General features: G+C 37.4%; 2 protein-coding genes and 1 long non-coding RNA gene across 3 annotated transcripts in view; 1 reads left to right on the plus strand and 2 right to left on the minus strand.

The window, feature by feature from the left end:
- LOC124166827 overlaps positions 1–11,812 on the minus strand; it is an 89,418-nt gene extending 77,606 nt beyond the window's left edge. Inside the window, exon 1 of the mRNA XM_046544523.1 lies at positions 11,671–11,812. Within this exon, the coding sequence (XP_046400479.1) occupies positions 11,671–11,755 (85 nt within the window). The 5' untranslated portion in view covers positions 11,756–11,812. The remainder of the gene's footprint in view (positions 1–11,670) is intronic.
- A 3,533-nt stretch (positions 11,813–15,345) lies between these two features.
- Positions 15,346–16,669, plus strand: LOC124166829. The gene is made up of 3 exons (XR_006866519.1): positions 15,346–15,675; positions 16,429–16,497; positions 16,568–16,669. It is a non-coding gene; the product is annotated as an uncharacterized LOC124166829 (long non-coding RNA).
- A 680-nt stretch (positions 16,670–17,349) lies between these two features.
- LOC124166828 (putative nuclease HARBI1) lies at positions 17,350–19,636 on the minus strand. The gene is made up of 2 exons (XM_046544524.1): positions 18,989–19,636; positions 17,350–18,051 (listed from the first exon to the last, which is right to left on the minus strand). The coding sequence occupies exons 1-2, from the start codon at positions 19,026–19,028 to the stop codon at positions 17,675–17,677; spliced, it is 417 nt and encodes a 138-aa protein (XP_046400480.1). The 5' UTR covers positions 19,029–19,636; the 3' UTR covers positions 17,350–17,674.
- Positions 19,637–20,798: the final 1,162 nt, after the last annotated feature.

Consider the following 20,798-nt stretch of genomic DNA (forward strand, 5'->3'; position numbering starts at 1 on the left):
ATGACGATATCATAGGCCGTTAGTGGCGCAACTGAGATCAAACGAAATAGCCAAGATCAAAGTTGACAAATCGAGTTAGGATCGAAATTCAAAGTTATCCATTTCCTCGATCTTTGAATATTATAGCTCGATTTTCGATACATTCATCGAAATTGATTTTTCCATCACTACTTCCATCTACCAAATTCTATTAATAAACTGAGATTTCGGTTATCAGTGAACGACTCTATCGTTGTGCAATGAATTGTCCACCGTTTCTTGGTGGATGCCATCAAGTCGTCCAACTCCACTACTGGTATTTGAAAATCCCCATTTTCTTCTGAACAAGTGTAATGCTACACAATGGCCGTTCCTATTCGCTGACGTGAGGTATAGGGAATTTTTCACAATACTCATCCACATTTCCCGCGGAAGGGGTAGCGCTCCTCAAAAGCTCAAGCCAGTGATGGCTGTTTATCGAGTTAAAGTATTCTAATTAGTGGTGGCGATTACATTAAGTATACTCACTGGACCCGTTACTTTAAATATTGTAGTAATTTCAGATTAAATATAAAAAGGGTGCTCAAGGTGGTTGAAAAGTAATTTTCCGGCCACAGTGACGGCGGTGTAAAGTCTTCGCCGGCTAAACAGAAGATCGCGGGTTCGAGTCCAGCCTTGGTAGATTATCCGGGGCATAGATGTTCGTGATCGTCCTACGCTGTTGTTCGGTAAATTCCACCGCTGTTAAGGCCTTCAATGCTCTGTTTTCGGGGAGATGAAGAAAAATAAATATTAAAAAAATAAAATTCAAAGACCCCATCCTTGCCAAAATCCAACCTCAGAATTAGCACATTAGATGGAAAAAGCTAGCAAAAGAAAAGCTAATAATTTTTTTCAATAACAACCATGACACTTTTTGTTCGTTAGGATTACATTTAATTGAAGTAAATTTAAAATTATAAATAAAAAGCATGGAAATAAGGGCTGTATGTTAGCCATTTTCTACATTTATGGGTAATAACATGTAAAAAAACTGTTTTTAATCATAGTCCAAGTTAATAATAATAACATGTTAAATTTGAAGGTACCTTCGTTTCGGCTGATAAAACTTATGCAAAAGAAATAATGAATCAGTTTCTTTTAATAATATATTCTAGCAAGATCAGACGTGCAAATCAGTCGTGATAAAATACAGCGAAATATGGCGGCGAATAGAGCATCGCAAGAAGGGCTTGAATGCCGCACCAACATAAGATGAACTTCAGATTAAATACAAGGGGAATCGCTTCAAGTGGCTGCCCACCAACCAAAAGAAGTGGCAAACACGGAAACCCCTACTTCAGCATCAGTGAAGGAAATGTAAATGTTGCCAATGGAAATATTTAAAAATAAATCATATTTTAATACTGATACTTCTCCATCCTCGATATTATTAAATTTTATGAAATAAAATTCCTAAACGAAATAAATAACATGTAAAAAAAGCTCTATCATTGCGATCCAGCCGATCAAAGTTATTATTCCCTTAATGTGATCTACAATATACATGTTTGAAGTTTAAATCTTGGTTGAATGTGCAGAAGCCGAAAATAACACTCGATCATATTTCCACAGAGGGAGACATCGTGTACTTCTTCTCCTGGACAACTTTGAGCGATCATTACATTTAGTTGACACTACTTCTGTATACTATCAACCGATTTATCATGAGCAAACTGTTTCTTGCTGTTGTTTGGATTGGATGTCACGCACTTCGCCCAATAAGTTCACCTGCAGATCAAGATGGAGAAATCTCATAAACATAGAATACATGCATTAGAATATACAAGTACCACAGTATGCACGCTACCTTGATTTCAATACTCTGCTTATTTGCGACTTCTTTTAATCCTTTTATTTGAAAAAATGACGCATAGATAACCAAACGCAAGCAAAATCAGTCATTATTGCGAATAATGATGAAGATTAAATGGATCGACCGAGTAAGTAATGAGGAAATACTAAGAAGAGTGGGAGAAAAGAGGAGTTTTCTGAAAATCCTAAGGAGAAGATGGGACAAAATAGAAGGCCACACCATGACGCATGATGGCCTGATGAAAACAATCGTACGAGAGGAGGACGGGAAAAAGATCAAGAGACGAGCCCGAATGAGTTGCATAGGATAGGGTGTAAAGGATGTAAAAGAGAATAAATACGCAAGTATGAAAAGACTATCAGATAGAAGAGCGAAGGCTCATTACGATGATGAGTCATTATTAATAGTTTCCACAACGAAGATACGTTAGGTTAAAATTACACCAACAGTAGCGGCATTGTCATTCACTATCGGATATCATGAAAACACGTTTGTATTGTAAACTAATGAAGATAAAATAAAATATGAAGAACAACTTTGGGAAATCCGATATATCTCTTACGTTAATTAATATAAACGGACACGTAGCAGCAGAGAACAGCTGCTAAAATTTAAAAAAAATTCATTTTATGGAAAATTAAAAACTTAAGGGATGTTGTTGTTTGGAGTGGTTACCGTAAAATATACAAAGCAATAAAAAGTTATCTAATCGAACTCAGTTAGCGTTTTCCGAATAATAATACTTTCTTGCAATCAATTACATTCGGGATAAAATTAAAAGTAATCGTGGCCAATTACTTTTTTCTTTTATCGAGCCATCATTTACTCAAACTTTTCCTCTCGACTGGCCCGTTAACTTCATTCCCTGCCTTTCGTTTCACCGATCAATGCCGGATGGATATTTTACGCCCGTAAAATTTTTATGGGGTGTTTGCGAAGTCTTTCATACGCGACGAAAAATAAAACCCTGAGCTCGGACATCCTGTGTTGATTTAAGGCTGTTGTTTTGTGAACAAGCGTTCCCTTCACCAATCTTCGCCTCCTTGACGGCGCTGATATCCCTGACCCAATATGTGTTCTTTAGACAATGGCGCTTTGTAGTAATTGTCACCGTTGGAAAACTGATTAAGAGTTTCCCTATTTTTTATCAAAAAAAGACGAAAAATGTTCCTTGAGAAAATTCTCAATACCCATGACATGGAATATCAGCTGAACGGCTATCAATGTTTTTTTAGTTCCAGAACTTTTTCTTCATAAAAGGCATTCATTATGGCTTTCAACTTCTTTTTCATCCACGCAGAGATTTAATAAACTAGCAAATATTTTTGATTATGATAAAAACACTTGTGAAAGTTTAAAATAAATAGGATTAATGACGTCCCTGCTTGTCACTTTTTGTGCTGACGTGAAGATAATGTATGGTGAACAAATTTAGCCGTCTAAAGTACTTTTCCCACGTAATATTTGAAATATATTATTAACAAAATAAAAATTTCATTCCAGGCTTGCTGCCATATAAATCTCGATTATTATAGTTGTTTCTTGTGTACCCACCTTACTGTTAACTGAGTAACAGTGAGGTGGAGTAACTGTGTGACAGTGAGGAGAACAGTAACCTAGGTTTCGACAACTGTTGAAATGTTAACTGTGTACATTTTTCCTCAGCATGAATCATTACGAAAATGATGCAAAATAGAGTGATTAATCGTCGAGTGTTCGTGATCTGAATTTAGAAAACCCATGTATTTCTCATGGTCAATTATATGTGGCATGTTCACGAATTGGTTAACTATCCGGCTTATCGGTTCTTGCACCAGAAAACAAAACAAAAAATGTTGTACAATAGGTGCTTGGTGCTTGACTCAAGAGAATAACCCGAATGTATACATAGATTGAATAAAGAAAATTTCTTTCTGACTAGCCATTGTAATACTTATTTTTGTCTATTAATTGATTTTTCCTTACATTACTATAACAAGACAAACACGATTAAAATTGGTACAGCCGTTTTTTAATTAATACATGGTGTAACTACACTGTCATTGACTGTTAGGCGTTGCGAAGTTCAACGGGTCAGCTGGTAAATATACATATAGAGCCACAATCCTAGGATAAATATTCTTCAGACCTCAATTTCTCCCTTTCCCAAGCCTTCAGTTCCTTGATGTAGTTTCTGTTCTTCTTCCTTGTTTTCTTCCGAACGACGAATAGTCGCATAATTCATCCACCTAATTAGTCATGTACAGTTAATTTAATGAGTGGGGGATACTCCATACGTCGGAACGGGAGAAAATCGAGAACCTCCAGACGCCTATAGTTACGCGCAAACCAAAGCCCTGGTTTAACTGGATCACGCATCATCGGCCGCGGGAAGCAAGATGAAAAAAATACGTAAGTACGCCGTATGACTTAGCGGGAGCTCAGTGCCACTGAATTCCAATACCTTTAGCAGGGATGACCCCTGACCTGAGCATTGGCCGCCTTCACCAAACTTCATACCATATCTAACTTTTAATCGTATAAAAAATATGTTACTTTGTGGAATCTTTTCTTTTTACAACAACAATCGCCGGCCTCGGTGGCGGTGGGGTAACGTTCTCGCCTACCAAACAAGAGGTCGCGGGCTCGGGTCCCGCCTAGGTAGGTTTCCCCGGTCCAGGGCATGGTTGTTCGCGTACGATTACTTGTTACATTTGTTGAATACCCCGGTATAAAATGGTCATAAATTGTTGTATCCGGTGGCTGGAGAATAAAATAAAGATAAATAGATAACACAACTTTGCGTTATCCATTTACTATTATAAAGATCTACCGGTTTCGGTTGTAACACCATCATCATGTAAGCTTACAATTGTTAGTAATTTCGAAGTGGAACTGTAAGTTTACCTAATAATGGGGCAACACCCCAAACCGGTAATATTTTATGAAGGATCGGGTTGGTGCGGTTGCGATGGTGTTGGCTTTCCACCCTGTGAACCTCAGTTCAACTCCCGGCGGTGGCTGAGATTATTTTAAATCAATGCTCAATCTCTGCTTGAGTGCTATGTGGAGGGTTCTATCAGCACATCACTTCGCCCGTTGGATGGAGCGTTAAGCCGTGGTCCCCTTGGCGGCTTTCGTTAAGAGTGGAATGATTCTAGCACTGGGTTTCTCTCCATCCTTCTTTCCATACCAATACCTCGTGGTGCAAATGACCTCAGCCGTCGGTTACCTCCTCCAAATACCATGCCATAAGTAAGTTTTTAATAATAACAAATCAGCGGAAAACACAAAGTTGCGTTATTGTTGTATTATTCTCATGATTAATAGTAACATGAAAATTTTTCGCCTTTAGCACATGGGACTGAGATTAAAAAGGCAAAATCTGAGAATACCGGATGGGAAACGACGACAGCGTTCGCTTGCAATTTGTATTTATACTGGAAATTTCATTTTTAATATAATAAATACTCACGAAGAAGTATAAGTACCAGAATTTTGATAAAAATCCGTTTATTAATAGTATAGCATCTACTAACATTTTCATTTCCCATGATAATACTGGAGTTAACCACAGCTTATTTATTTCCACAGGGGAGAATGATGCCTCGGTAGCTTAACTGGCTAAAGAACTCGACCAAAAATCGAGGGATTCGAGTTCGAATCCCGGTCAAAGCGAAAAATGTTTTTCTCCATGGTTTTTCGCACAATTTAACGACAGCTATTCGTCACTACGTAGCATAGAGGGTGAAAATGGAGAGATCACCAACTGATTGGGAAGGGGGATGTAAAAAAAAACCGTGCTAACAGGAATAAATATTTTAAATAACCGTAGAAGGAGGAGGTAAAGAATAGGATTTAGAGGTAGAATGAAAGGGAATTGGTCTTAATGTGAATTATAAATGGGTAATTCGCAATATGCTCCTTTTAAACCTACTAAAGCCAATAGAGTATCTTTGAGTAATAAAAAAATGTCGATTGGAAATTTCATTTTCATTCGGATATCAAAGGGATATTGTGAGCTTCAAAATGTAATTATTAATTGGTATTAAATTTCTTCACTTCTTCCATTTCCAATTGCAATATTGGAGTTGAAAGTTTCAATATTGATCGCAACTGAAATGAAAATACACAACCTTGGTAACTTTTCACTGGAAAATTATTTATTGGTACGACGCGTTTCGACGCTGAGGCGTCATTCTCAAGTACACTGTTTATAATATCGATAATCCAATAAATACCCAAATTCTGGCAGGGGGGGAGAGAGAAGGGTTACACAGGAGGGGAAATTTGGGGAGGAGTGGGAGGGTTTGTGAGGGTTGGTCATTTCAACATGGATTTTCACCAAGTAAAAGCCAAATCAATTGAATTCTTGATCACAACGTTTTGCTGCGGCTACTTTGAAATCTGATGATGTATTTACTTTAACAAGGAGACTTTGCGAGAGTGATGTTCGGGATTTGACCGACGATGCTGTATTCTGAAACTATACAGAAATGTAGAAAAAGAGTCACACTTTCTTCGCCATAGGCCCGGCCTCATCGCACTCGGCCATTGGATTACAGTAGAGGAGCACTTCATCTAAGGAACTGATGCCGCACGAAATCTTTACTTGCGATTATCCCTCGAACCCGGGATTATGGGAAAAAGCCGCGACACTTTTTCTACATTTCCTGCATAATTCCAGAAAGTAACATCGTCGTTCAAATCCCGAATATCACTCTCGCGATGTCTCCTTGTGAGTACCACAACAACCATGTTTCTCTAAAGATAATTAATGACACTTAACAACGTGGGCCATTATCCCATTCCAGTTCAATTAATTTTCTGTACATCGTGCTCATATCGTCTTTTTATTTTTCCTGTGGTTCTTTTCAATATAATGGTAGGTAACGAAATGATATTTTTTAGTTTGTAATCAACGTATAACAGCGACATAAAAATTGATTAATATTTCACACTGTTCACGAACGAACCCACTTCCCGTAAGAGCATCGAAAACACAGCTATCGCTACCCGTGTAAAATCATTTTATTCCTCCCAATGCATCCATATTTCATAAAATATTACTTCTTTATGTACCCTATGGATGTTTTAAAATTGTTAAACTTTCAAAATATTTTCAGAGGGTCTTAGAGGTCTAAATAGTGCTAAAATTATGAAAATCTGGCAACGACATTCACCATCATTGCGCGATTTGGCAGCGGAAGTTCATTACGAGGTAGACTCGTCATTTCAGCGTAAGGGGTTAAAAATTATTTCCCTACTGTCAGGGATATCAGTATGTGGGCCGCTAGTCTTGAAAAGGCATGAGGTAAGAAGATAGGCTCATGATACGAGGCTCTAGCGCACAATGAGTCAACCCCGGGCATCGTCTCATCCAAGGCCGAGAGAGTACAAGTGGACAGTGCACCGTCACGACCTCAACGTGCATTTAAGCAGAGCGTCCATGACAACAGTACGATGGATACAAGTTTCCAACTACGCTTCTGCTGGGAGTAGCACACAATGGTAGAATAGCCCCTCCAACAAAGGATAAGAGGGTCTTAGAGGCTTGAATCAACATGAAAATTACGATCGTCAACCGCCAGCGTTAGACGCTCATAAAGAGGGTTAGATAAGCTCCTTACATTACAATCTCGATATAGTACTCCATGAATTAAAATCACTTAAGATAACCATTTCGCACTTCAGCATGAAAGTTCTGGTATACAAGATCATTTCCTAAGGCAATTATTTTAATTAATCTCAACGAATTTTTGTCACCAAGAAAAGGTAAAGAATACCAATCACGGCACAACAAAAGATCAAAGCATTACTTTAATAAGTACTAAAATATTTTACATCATAATTCCATAGGTAAATGTAAAGCCTCTCATCTTTTTAGTACTCCTACCTTAATGGGTACTTTAATACTAGACGCAGAATTTAAAAATTAATATATAACATAGGGAGATACATCTTCACAGCTAGGTCACATGCTTCACGAAATAATACAGAGTCCAATTTGGAATACGTATGAGTAATTAATTGATGAAAATCAACACAGATAATCAATTCTATCAATTCTGCCTATTATCAAGTAAGCCCTGCCTCAAATTGTTAAGTGGCTATCAAGGGAGACTAAAATGTATTATTCATTTATCATTCTCCGATTTAATGTCTAGTTAGTCAACTATTTATTCAAGGTGGATAAATATTTTGCTTGACATTACTACTGCTAGCTATATTTGCTGAGAACTTTAAACGAAGTACAATCAATGAACTATATTTATGTTGCGGATAATGTCTATGTTATTATATTAGCCAATTCATTTTCCGATCACCCAGAAAAATGGAGGACGACAGCGACATACGTCATAATTCCTTAATGGTGCAGAGACTGAGATAATGCGAGTCTCGTGGGCTCTAACAGCGTTTCCAAAGGAGTCACTTCTGTCCAACTCATTCTTAATTGCTCGACGACACTCATAGGTCAATTACTACGAGCGTTGAAAAAAAATGCATTCCAGCACGCAGTTATGTGTTCGTAACAGCTGAGGATAACGTTGGGCACACATTTCATGGAGGAGATGACAGGGAGCAAACATCACAGTGATGCGTGCCATATGGAAGTTCGTACGAAAAAAGAAGTACGTAAGTGCAGCTCTTTTATGAAAATACCAAAAAAGTGCACTCAAAATTGTACTCATCTTGTGACAGCCACAAAATCAGACCTTCATTCTGGAAATTTTGTACGAAAATGCTCATTATTAAATTGGTTTTTTATGGTGATGCTTACATATAGGACTATTATCTTCTCAAAAATACTCATATAATGTTCGGAATGATGCTACTTTAAATATGAAGAGATTGAATTATTAGTTTTTATTGTCCCCTAACTTTGCATTCTAACCTCGATGAATTTCAAATGTTATGGCTAAATTTTCTAAATAAAATAGCAAATAGTATTTTCTATGAATCGCGAATACGCGAACATACTTCTGACTGGATACCGAACAGGTAGAAGATAAATGGCCGCTTGAGGTAGTAATAGAAGCGACAGACGAAAGGATTTCAAGGATGAGAAACGATAAAACTAGCCATTGATTACTTTTACCTAAAACAAGGATGATAATCGCCCTTATTTTTGACAATTTCATATCATGTACGTATAAAACATGCAAGCCATTTTCAGGGGAAATGAAGAAAAAGGTACTGATTAAAGACCACATATTGGCGACTGTGTTTTCAAAAAATTCGATCTCTCTAGAATATACAGTTTCCACATGACAAAAGATCATTCCCGAATAATGCATCACAGAATTTTGTGGTGGTGAATTTCGGTGGTCGGTCGCTCATGGACTAGCAGAGGGCCGAAAATGAAACGTCCGCTGGCCGCTGAAAAAAGGTGGAATATATGTTGTTTACTACGGGAAATAAGTTCGATTCCAGGGAAAGGTGGCCGCCTGTGGAGGTGGTCATCCCGTCAGGTTTCTCTGCACTTCCCGGACTTTGATTATCCGTAGAGTGCAGGGACGTTTTTATACGTTTTGCACGTTGACTGCGGCATTTACCGAAAATGTGTATTGCTACCAGGATATCTTGCACTTGGGCACTTTCCCTCGCCATAAGGATCGCTAAGGGGGCAACTCTGCCAAAACACCCCTCGTGGCTGGGAGTCTCTCCTGCACAGGGGGTCTCTTTTGTACTGGCTGGCAGATAAAATCGTGAACTCCCGCAGCCTAACGGTTAAAGCCTTCGCCATAGTAACATCCATGATATAACCATTGCCATTATTGCAGAGATAACGGACAAAATAAAATATATAATTACATCTAATTTAGGCACGGAGCCATAAACTCACTTCAGCGGGTATTTAGGTTGCCTAAATAGATATTTTGGTCCATTTGCACGCATCGGAAAACCATACCTTTCAATAAGTCAGCTATATATTTCGTTTTTATAGTGCTTAAAATTGAATTCATCGTTCGTTATTGGCAGAAATACTGAAATGCAACTATACCGAAAAATAGAGTGCCAAAGGAGAGATGCTCCTGGGCTAGCGGTCTTCTTAGCCTATGCATCGCGGGTAGTCGCCTCAAGGGAAAAACTTTGGAGGGATTGTAGCTCTCGACGTCTCCCTCCCCGGGCTACGTTCTTGCTGTAAGTCCTACTTAATGAGACAATGCAGGATAGCTTACGTAAGCAGGGTCACCACCAAGTAGTATACGTTTTAATTACTGTAGCGAGAGAAAAATTAACTTTGGAATTAAATTAATGTACAACTAACACGTAGGTACGTTGAAAACGAAAAATGAAAAATATTCACGTACGTTTTCCACAATCCGCTCTGGTTACATCCTCTCATTTACTTAAAACTATTCCTAACGAGGTATTTTATTTAAACATGTTGACTTCATCTGACAACAATAAATTTAACACGGCCTTGTTAATTGTATACTTAATTGATAGAGTTACAAATATAATTTCCTTATGATACAATTTTAGGTGAAACGATGTTGTATAAAAGTGAAGGTTAAGATATTGTGTACCATAATTTTCTGTCTTTGTTATATTTCATAAAAAAGCTCCTGATAAGAAAAAAAGTCCATGATGGCATTTGACAGAAAGCAATCCAAATTTCAGACTTTTCTATTCAAGATTCCTCTTCAGATTGTCTACGTTATAGAAATGTATATATTACGGATTACGCGAGGGTAAAAACATCCGAATAAACACAGGAGAACAAGAAATCAGCAGCTTTGGGGATGGAGCCAAGAGAATGAATGAGCCATGGCAGCCTTCCCGCAGAAAAAAATAAGTACAAACACACACAGACGCTGGCACTACTATCGGCAGAGATGGCGCGAACGTAATGGTAAGATGGACAGGGACGAATGAAAGGAGGGGAGTAAGGGGAACGCTGGAGACAAAAGAAAGCATCCACTGCGTCTCAAAAGTCTTAGCGTAAACATTGAGTGAAAAAACTCTCGGAAGTGGGCTGTTAAAAAAATACGCTCACATAACTCAATGCGCTTAAACTTACGTCGTTGAAATCCAGACTATAAATAGTTATGAACTGGTAAACATTTACATGCGCCATACTTTGAACATAATGTTACACACGCGAAATTCAATAAGTAAAAGGGATAAAAACAAAAGTGATTTAGCGAAACAACAGGTGATCCCTTTCCCTCGAACGTTCTTTTTTAGAAAAAGTTTTTAACGAATGATTAAAACTTTTTCTATCACGTAAAATTGTTTCTCAGGTTTCTTACCAGGCATAGAGAGCAGGGAGAACACTTCCTGAGGATGAAAAACAAATCGTTTTACGATACTTTTACGCTTTCACTAATCCTCACCCAACGCGAAGCGTAAGAAATATTATAGCATTCAATGCACCGGGAAAATGCAATATAATTAATTTTGGCATCAAAAATTGTTCAGGGTACATATCAGACATTCCTGGCCAACATTTCATTTTGTAAAAATAGTATAAAATTTATCCCACATATCTATTAAGATTTAAATTTTTTGCATTCGAAATAAAGGCAATAGTTGACCAAGGTCTACTCAATGCACCCTGAGCATTTCAAAGTGATAACGTAAGTTTCAACTGAGTATTACGCTACAAAAAAAGTCAAAATACGGCAGATCGGACTCATTCCATCTCAGAAGCTAGTGAGTCGTTCGCTCAACTATTCTCAACGTTGACAGGAAGGCAAAAATACATAAAAAGTTGCTAATAATCACAAATTCGAGCGATCGCGAACTTTTTGGCGTTGGAATTGACGAGTAATCTTTCGACTCTACTAAAACTAAAGGAAAAAATTGGTCATGTACATAAAAAACGAATATTTTATGCAATTCCTCACCCGGATTAAAGGCAGCCGAAGGGCATGGCGGGAGGAAGATCAGTACGGAGACGACAGCGGGCACCAGCGACGAGGACACTGACATCTTGCCTCGACAGGCGCCAAAGCGAAGGAGATGCGGGAAGCTATGTCCTGCGGATCCCTTAAATAGGAGGAGAAAGAGAGGAAGTAAAGTGGGAGGGGGAGTGTGGGGAAGGAGAGGGGGTAGAGAACCCGGAGACACTTGTGTGTATATGTGCATGCGTAGGGAAGAAGAACTGTCTTGGAGGGGAAGGGGTTCATCCCCCCACCACCACCCCCACATAACATCCTCAGCTTACAACCCACGCGAGACCCCCCCCCCCCCAAACCCTCCCACATGTTCCTTAAACTCCCCTCAAACTTCCTTAATCCATTCTCCCTCCAACGGATAACCCCCCCAACTCCTCCCGCATATAAGGCCAACCTCTCCCTCCTTCTTAGATGACGATGGAGAAAAAAGTGGGTGGAGATGCAGCGGACTGGCTTATGGCATGGAGAAGGAGCCGTGAAGATATTAAGGGGAGGGAGAAGGGGATTATAGTCGCGGTAGAATTATTTTTTTGGGTGTGTCGACAGCTATGACCATTTTGCACCGCTCAAATCATTATTTAAGCATAAAAGTACGTTTCTGATTTTTTATACCCGCTAATATATAATTCTAATATGGAAAAATATTTTTTTAATTACTATAATTTATTGAAAACGTTTATTTTGTTTTATTAAGGAGATAAATTTGGTAAGACTACCTGGGGAACTATCTAAGATAGCTCCCCTCGCCCTATTTACTTTGTGTTCAAGCTGAAACGAAATGTATTTACCGAGGTCCGGTCATTGTCGCACGCTCAGGGGAAATCAAACTCGTGACAAAAAGGTGGTTTTTTCCCTTCCGTGAAGAGGTAAGCACGGGTTAGGGTAGAATATAATAAAGGGTTTTTTTGTCCGAGACAATGTGTTATATCCCCAAACATTTTTCAAGCAAAATATCCTGACGATACAGCACGGAAAGCTTATTTTTGTGGCCGTAAGTCGATGAAGTACAATCAGAGGAGTAAACTTATAAAAATAATCACGACTACAGCAGGAAAATTTTGGTTCGAGCCTATTCCTCCAAAATAAGACGACGATGTAAAAGTGGAACGAGGCGAGAGAAATCTCCAAAAGATAACGAAGGGTGGGGGCGACACGAAGAGAACTTGTTGCTCCGAGAGGGAATAGGTTTATTTTCTGAGACATTGAGCATATAACATGTGACAAATTATGAGTAGTTTCAGAGTTTTAAAGGCAATGAATAATTCAATTGAGACTTTTTCAGCAATAAAAATTAAATTTAGCACAAGAAGAATATATTTCAAGATTTAGGAAAAAGTTTTAAATGAATTTCTAATACACAAGTGGCTAGTTTTTCCACAACTCAAACAGCAAAAAATCGTCAATTAAATGATGAACGAAAGAAAAATAAAGTAAATAAATACTTTACCAAAGTATTCGAAATTACGTTTAAAATCATAAATTAAATTATTCCAAGCATCGAGAGGGAGACATAAGATAAGACAAGAAGTGCAGTTTCTTATTTTACGCTCATTATTTTTCATTTTTTAAACGATTTTTCTTAACTTTCTTCGTCTGTTTTACAGTTCCATCGATATAATCTTGTAATTGATTTGTAACCAACTTATCTTTTTAGGATCGGCTTGAAATTTTGGGTACTTGATTGCTTCTGATGGCAACACAATATTCAATAATTAGACATTTGAAAATTTTTTTCAAAGTGTTCTTAATAATTAACTAAATTCCATATCGAAAAATAGTTTTAAGCTTTCTCAACATGTGGCATTAGTTATAATTTTGTCGGCAGAAATTTCTTTAACAGTCCAGTTAACTCGATTACATGATTCACCATTGAAAAGTATAAAATAAGAATTAAATTATAAATTAGAAAAAACACGCTTTTTTCAAAACATTATAAAATCGATAAAAATTTAAAAAATAAGCTTTTTATCACTTGCAGAAAAAGCGTGTGTGGGTGGGTGCTTATCAGGTTTAGATAATAATATTCCGTGCGAATCCTTACTCAACTATTCTCTTGGCTCTAGGCTCTATTCTCTTGGCTGTTCGACAGTAATTTCTAATAAACCTAATCAGCACAATTCTAATAAACCTAATCATTAGTGTTTTGGAAAAAATGTTTTTTTTCTTTTTCATTTTACTACTATTTGTTTGCAATTCGATCCACGTATGATAAAGCCTATCATTCCTACTTCTCAAAATCAATTAATTAACGGTCTACGGTCGTGTTGCAGTGGAGCGAAATAATTACCAGAGCTCTTCAATGGTCAGGGAAAGGGAATGTTTATATAGACACTGAAAATTTTTCTTTAGGGTAAGTGTGTCAGGTGAGTGAGTGAGTGATTACTTTTTTTGCATTCTTTTACCAATTTTCTTTTTCTTTTATTTACTTCCCCGTTTTCAAAATCTTTTTTTTTTTCGCATTTCAATCACTTTTATGCCTTATCCAACCAAATACTTTACTCTAACCATTCACTTTCTTCGCCAACTAAATAAGGTATTATTTCATTTTGATTGCCCGTCTTGCAGTATAGGTCTTAAATTATTTTAGGTTGAAATTTTTTCCAACGTTTCGGTTTATTTATACTCCTCCATCAGGACTCCAAGAATAAATATAAACACATTAATTGGATTCATAAAAGGAATTTATAATTGTTTTGAAACTTTAAATTTTTTCAAATAAAATAACTCATGACCTACTCCAAGACACACAATCAACATTAGGTATAGAGCCTAAGGGAAACAAAAAAACTCAATTTATTGAATTATTTCATTCAAATTATTCCCCAATTCACTCGGATTTTGAAACTATTGTAATCGGAGATAATCCTCGTCAGTGTAGTGAACTTTCGCAAGCATTACGTACATCGCGGGGGGGGGGGAGGGGTGGAATGAAAAATGGAGCGACGAAAGAGACACTTAGGTGGAGGAGCAGGAAAGACGGAAGAGAGCAAGACACTTGAGGAAGAAATAGAATGAGGCGGAAGGAATCCAGCTCCCACGTTCCGGTCGAGGGAGAAAGAGAGGTAATACCTGCTCCTCCTGCGAGGATCTCGTTAACAGAACAAGAATGATCATCTCGGAGGGGGACGACATCCATCTCTTTGCCCACGCTCACTTACTCCACCCGCAAAAGTACTCACTCTGCCCGCCCCTCAAAGCCAACCACCCCTAACCACGCCCCGGGACCGCGGATGGCGACCTCAACACGCTGCATACTCTTCCCCCTCTCCAGAGGACCATAACGCCTTATCTAGGGCTTTATGCGACACCTGTCGTCAAGGGGAAGCATGTTTTTTAGTTATAATTTTCTCCAGGGTGTGATAACTCCAGGGTGTTATATCCCCTTATAACACCCTGGAGTGCGCAATCGAGGTTATATCCTCCACCTCCCCTACCACCAGGGGCAGATACAAGGGGGAGTGTAACGGAAAAATTCCCCCGCAGAATCAAAGCGAAGAAAAGCCTGAAATGCATCCCCATTAACATAAGGGTTGCATCTTCTATGACGGTATTGGGTGAGAAACGAGGAAGTGTATCGAAGAATAGGTGAAGATAGGGACTGCAGAGCACTATTTGCCAGGGGGGGTGTGCTCGAAATCTTGCGGAATAATTCCGCTCGGTCTTCATTCCGCACTGTTGATTCCGACAGGTTAGCAACGCGACCGGAATTTGGTGTGCTTGAAAATTTTTATTCCGGCGACGAAATGAGCCTTCGCGATGAAATGAGATTCCGTTGAATGGATATGGCAACACTGCACATAATGCGCATTCATCACGTCTTATTTTTCTAACTGCCTTAAATAACTAGTGTAAACAAATTCAGTTGCATTTGTCACGGATATTATTATTGGCATTTGTACTTGGTGAGAGTCGCAGGTGTTGAAGAAGTAAGTTTTTACGAAGGGGAAGTGCGAGGTTGGCGTGAATTTAAGCTTCATTCGTATAAATAAACTAGTTTGCCATAGAGAAAACCTTTCTTCAAAATACTGTGGCATGTTTTTAGCCATCATTTAAGTACAATTCTGGCAAGTCGATTGCCTGTAATTGCATTGTCCAGTATGTTTTGAATATTAATCAAATAACTATGAAGTGACTACAGTTCTTTGCTCAATGATTACACTACGTTACGAGAAATTTATGACATGCGACTAGCTTTCCATAAAAGTTTGGAGAAATGTGATACTGTAACTTTCTAATTCCTCGTTTTAAGTATCAGTTGGTGAGTTTATATAGTAGTAGATATAAGGAAGATTTCAGGAATATTGTCTGGTTATAAGAGTCTCCTGGTGAAGATTAACCTTAAGATAGATTAATAGTTGCGAGTTATTTTGTTCATTAATCGCTTCCGATTGACAGTATCTTAAGATCATGATAGCGTGGACATCAATTGATTTAGCGTACCTGGTTAAAGGAATGCTCGCCACTAAATACGTCAAAGATTTATTGCGTGTGGAGGCATAAAATACTTCTAAATATTATGTATCATTAAATAAATTGTGCATAATAATGAAATAAATTTGATTAAATAAGTGCATGGTAACATTTGATTCAAACTGTTCTTCAGATTTACTGGTAAGCTTCTCTCTCCTTCGCCTCGGATGTAGATCTTTCAATAGCTTACACATTTCATTGATAAAATTTCAACTAATATCATCTTCCTATGTGTAGGTGAAATACTTACAAAAATCATGAAATTGACTACGGAGCAGAAGAGAATACTCCTAGAATTTGTGGAAGGTACACCTATCAGCGATTGTAAATAAGAAAAAAATGTTAAATTTTCCCCTAATATTTAATATGATTGTAGGAAATGATGCTATAGCAAAGAATAGACTGAACATTAAATTCACCGCGGAAGACTCCAAAGCTATGTGGATGGACATAACCGAAAAGCTAAATGCATGTAATGGACCAAAAACAAATTGGAAAGGTTGGAGGAAAGTAAGGAAATACTATATACCGTTTGGCAAGATATCTTACTTAATTTATCGATTCTGTTGGAGCCAGACATATAATGTGGTTATCATATGATGTCTTTCATATCAATATGATCATCATCATCAGTCAACAATCCTAAGATTGGTTTGACGCAGCTCTCCACTCCCCTCTCCTATCTGCTAGCCTTTTCATAGCGACGTAATTTTTCTCTTTTACATCCTTTATAACTTGTCCCATGTAAGTCATTTGTGGCCGTCCCTTTCCTTTCTTCCCTTCCACCTGTCCTTCTACGACTGTTTTCATGAGGCCATCATGTCTCACAATGTGGCCAACTAAGTTGTCCCGTCTTTTCCTTAGGGTTTTAAGGATACTCCTCTTTTCTCCTACTCTTCTTAGCACTTCCTCATTGCTTACTCGGTCAATCCATTTTATCTTCATCATTCTTCGGTAGCACCACATTTCGAATGCTTCCAATCTTGACTTCTCTGCTGCTGTCAACATCCAAGCCTCGCTTCCATAGAGAAACATGCTCCATATGTAACATCTGATGAATTGTTTCCTTACTTCTATGCTAGTATTCTCAGCATATCAATATGAAAGATAATTAATCTTAATTGCTCCAGCAACGTAAGACTAGCGTGTACACTAGGAGGCTCTAACGGCTCCCACCATAAGTCATTTAAAATTTGTTTAACTCTGTCAGGGAGCCACCTCACACTATGAGAATTTTTCTTTAAGAATGTCAGATAGTACCCAAGCACTACCTACAAGGCTATCAAGCTAAGGAAAGAATGTCCTCAGGAAAAGTGGAAGCCGTAAAAATCAACTATAAAACGTATGTGACAGCCAGGAAAACAAACTGAGGAACTCCAGTCATAAACAAGGAGAAATCTTAACAAAATGAAAAACTATAACAATATTTAAACCATACAAAACTCAAAATTAAATAATTCATGTCATCATTAACCTTAAATAATTAGGAAAAATGAGTGGCAATGACTCTATTCCTAACCACCCTCCCTTCACGTTGATCACCTTCAATATTTGGTTGAGGACCTTCTTCAACTTCTATTTCTTCTTCTACTTCTTCCTCAAGTTGCACATTTCTATCCAAACACATATTGTGCAGGACAGCGCATGCATTTATAATTCTACTTGCCTTGTTGGGCATGTAGTGAAGAACACGGTGTTTCAATAAGCACCTCCAACGACTTTTAAGAAGTCCAATGCATCGTTCAACAGTATTTCTAGCTCTCCTCAGGGCTCTGTTGTATCTATCCTCAGGGGAATTCGGCATCACCATCCCTAAGACAGGCGTAAGTAGCCAAGGCTCAAGCCTATATCCACTATCACCTGAATAAATGAAGTATGTGGTTACTAGATTTTACGCTCTTATATCTGAAAAATATGAATATTTCTCAAAGAAACTCAAACTATCATATTTATAAATTAATCATCCTTTAAATTGTAGAATATCAAGCTGCAGAAATCTTATCATCTACAATGGTAGTTAAAGTAAAAAAGTATATTCTGTCAATGCATTCCCTACAAAAGGTGTTATAAATGTAAATAGGAGCTCAATATATTCAATTAACATGATGAGACATCACTTGCAAACATATTTTGAAGGATTGCAGAGCTACTTATAGAAATTGAAGCAGTTTAATTAGCACACTTGCTGCTGTTCTAACACATGTAGGCAGAATTAATTATGTCTGACTGTGCATTAATACCAGCAAAAACTCATGCTGGCCTATTCTCAACTTTACCTATTCTCAAATCTGACATAAATTAAGCCTGCAACATGGTGATATTTTGAATTGGATGTGTGACAAGGACATAAATGATATTATATGCACAAATATACTGATTTCTCAATGATAATAATACACAAGCATCTACAATATGATTGTACCTCAGCATGGTGAATGAAGTTCTTAGTAATGTTATTGATAGCACAATTTATCAAGTGATAAATAGCGAAAGACCATTAGTTAGATTAATTAGACCATTTAAAAGGGTGATTTGAAGGAGGACCTACAATGGCAATATGGGTACCATCAATTACTCCAATAGTGCCTGGGAAACCATATTTCTCAAAGAATCTGAAGAAAACACAATATTAAAAAACTAATGCGTTGAGCAAAAGACAATGTAAACATCACTAAGTCGACATTGATGACCTCAAATCTGCTAGTTCAAACTACCCTTAAATATTTATCATTCTCGATAGTAAAATTATATAAGAATAATATATTATGTCAAAAATATTAGGTTATGGAACCATTACCGAGTAGCCAGACCTTTGACCTCTGCTGGACATCCACCATGGCCTGCCTCAAGGCAGAATTTCCAAATATATATGCATCATTGGTGGCACCCGGGTACTTGGAATTAATATTTAATATGCGTAGGTCTGCATCACATACCTCATGAAAGAATTTGATAGTGCAGTAAATTTTATAATAGATTTCTAATTACAAGCTTGCAATAATTACGAGATGCTTCTGAATTACTTAAAGGAAACTAACTTAATGCCGAAAATTAGAAGTTTTTCACCTAGGAGGTGAATCACACTATATAGTATGGTAAAACTGCCAAACCACACAGGAGTTTAGTTTCAAATCCTTATAATAATTTATAATAATTCAGCAAATTTATCAAATGGTAAGCCTCCAAGATAAATAGTATGACTACTTTATATTATTTGCTTCTATTATAGGTTTTTATATTATTTGCTTCTATTATAGGTTTTTATATTATTGGCACATGCACAAGGTAATATTATGCAAGCAATTACCAACTGCACATTCACCGAGTGGTATCTTTTATAGTTATAGTAGTCCCTTTCTCTGTAAATAGGGTGATTTGAAGGAGGACCTACAATGGCAATATGGGTACCATCAATTACTCCAATAGTGCCTGGGAAACCATATTTCTCAAATAATCTGAAGAAAACACAATATTAAAAAATTAATAAGTTGAGCAAAAGACAATGTATAAATCACTAAGTCGACATTGATGACCTAAAATCTGGTAGTTCAAACTACCCTTAAATACTTATCAATCTCAGTAGTAAAATTTCCGAATCATCATACACATTAACAAATACCTCTGTCTTAAGGAAGCTATTGAGTTTGGTGACAGGTCAAAGGTCACCCAGCGGGGAAGAAGATGGTCATTTATTAAATTCGTCACCTCCTCTATACTTCTGCTGACGGAACTACGGTTCATTGAAGTAAAACAATCTTCTGCAATGTTAGACTGGTATGGTCCACCTGCGAAAAATCTTAATGCTGCTAACACCTGAAAATAAATGACTCTCCAGATTTAATGAAAGGAATAAACCACGCCACTAATCACTCTATAATTACAGTCAACTAGTCAAGCGAAGTTAAAATAAATCTCATTCCCTCATTTTTCCGTGCGTAAAATACATGTTCACTAAAATGAATTTATGGACACACTCGAAATGAATACCATCCACAGAAAATGTACGAAATACTCATCAATTTCCATTGACATTCGATAAATTAAAGATTTCTTATAACATCGCTTGTGTGTAAAAAGTTTGATAGAATTCATATTAAATAAATGGGTCAGTCACAAGATTTTGCACATCATGATATGCAAATAACTGCAAAAATAGTACTTCCCCAGATGCGAATTCATTCAGCAACCGAATTAATAAATCTGCACATATACACAGCTGCAGTGAATTAATTGAAAGTTTCTAGATTTCACAGCTCTACTTCAATTTCATTCTCAAAGAGAGGTACATCTTCAGCTATATCACTTCACGCAGCAGGCCGGATTTACCAACTAGACAAACATTTCTAAACAAAAGGTTCACTGATATGCGCGTATCGCGGTGAGAATTTTATTTTGGCGGCATTTTCAAGCACTCAAAAAAGAAGATTTTCATTTCTGTTCACTTTCTATACGCCACACTTGCCTTATGAAGCTTTTAACTTAACTTTAAATTGCCAAACTTCTAGTCATATGTTTTTCCCATCTAATATAGCCATTCAGATAGCTTTTGCAAACAGTATAAGCTATCTCACAGCGCTAAAAAGGGTGTCTCTCTCTCATTGATATAT

Source organism: Ischnura elegans, chromosome 10 (assembly GCF_921293095.1).
Source record: "Ischnura elegans chromosome 10, ioIscEleg1.1, whole genome shotgun sequence".
NCBI classification, from domain to species: Eukaryota; Metazoa; Arthropoda; class Insecta; order Odonata; family Coenagrionidae; genus Ischnura; species Ischnura elegans.

What these genes read in the sequence shown, in the direction of transcription:
- LOC124166828 (XM_046544524.1), bottom strand. Translation starts at nt 19,028, where the DNA reads ATGGTGGATGTCCAGCAGAGGTCAAAGGTCTGGCTACTCG. An exon ending in GTCAAAGGTCTGGCTACTCG is followed by an intron (nt 18,052 to 18,988) that starts GTAATGGTTCCA and finishes TCATTTATTCAG; the next exon opens with GTGATAGTGGATATAGGCTT.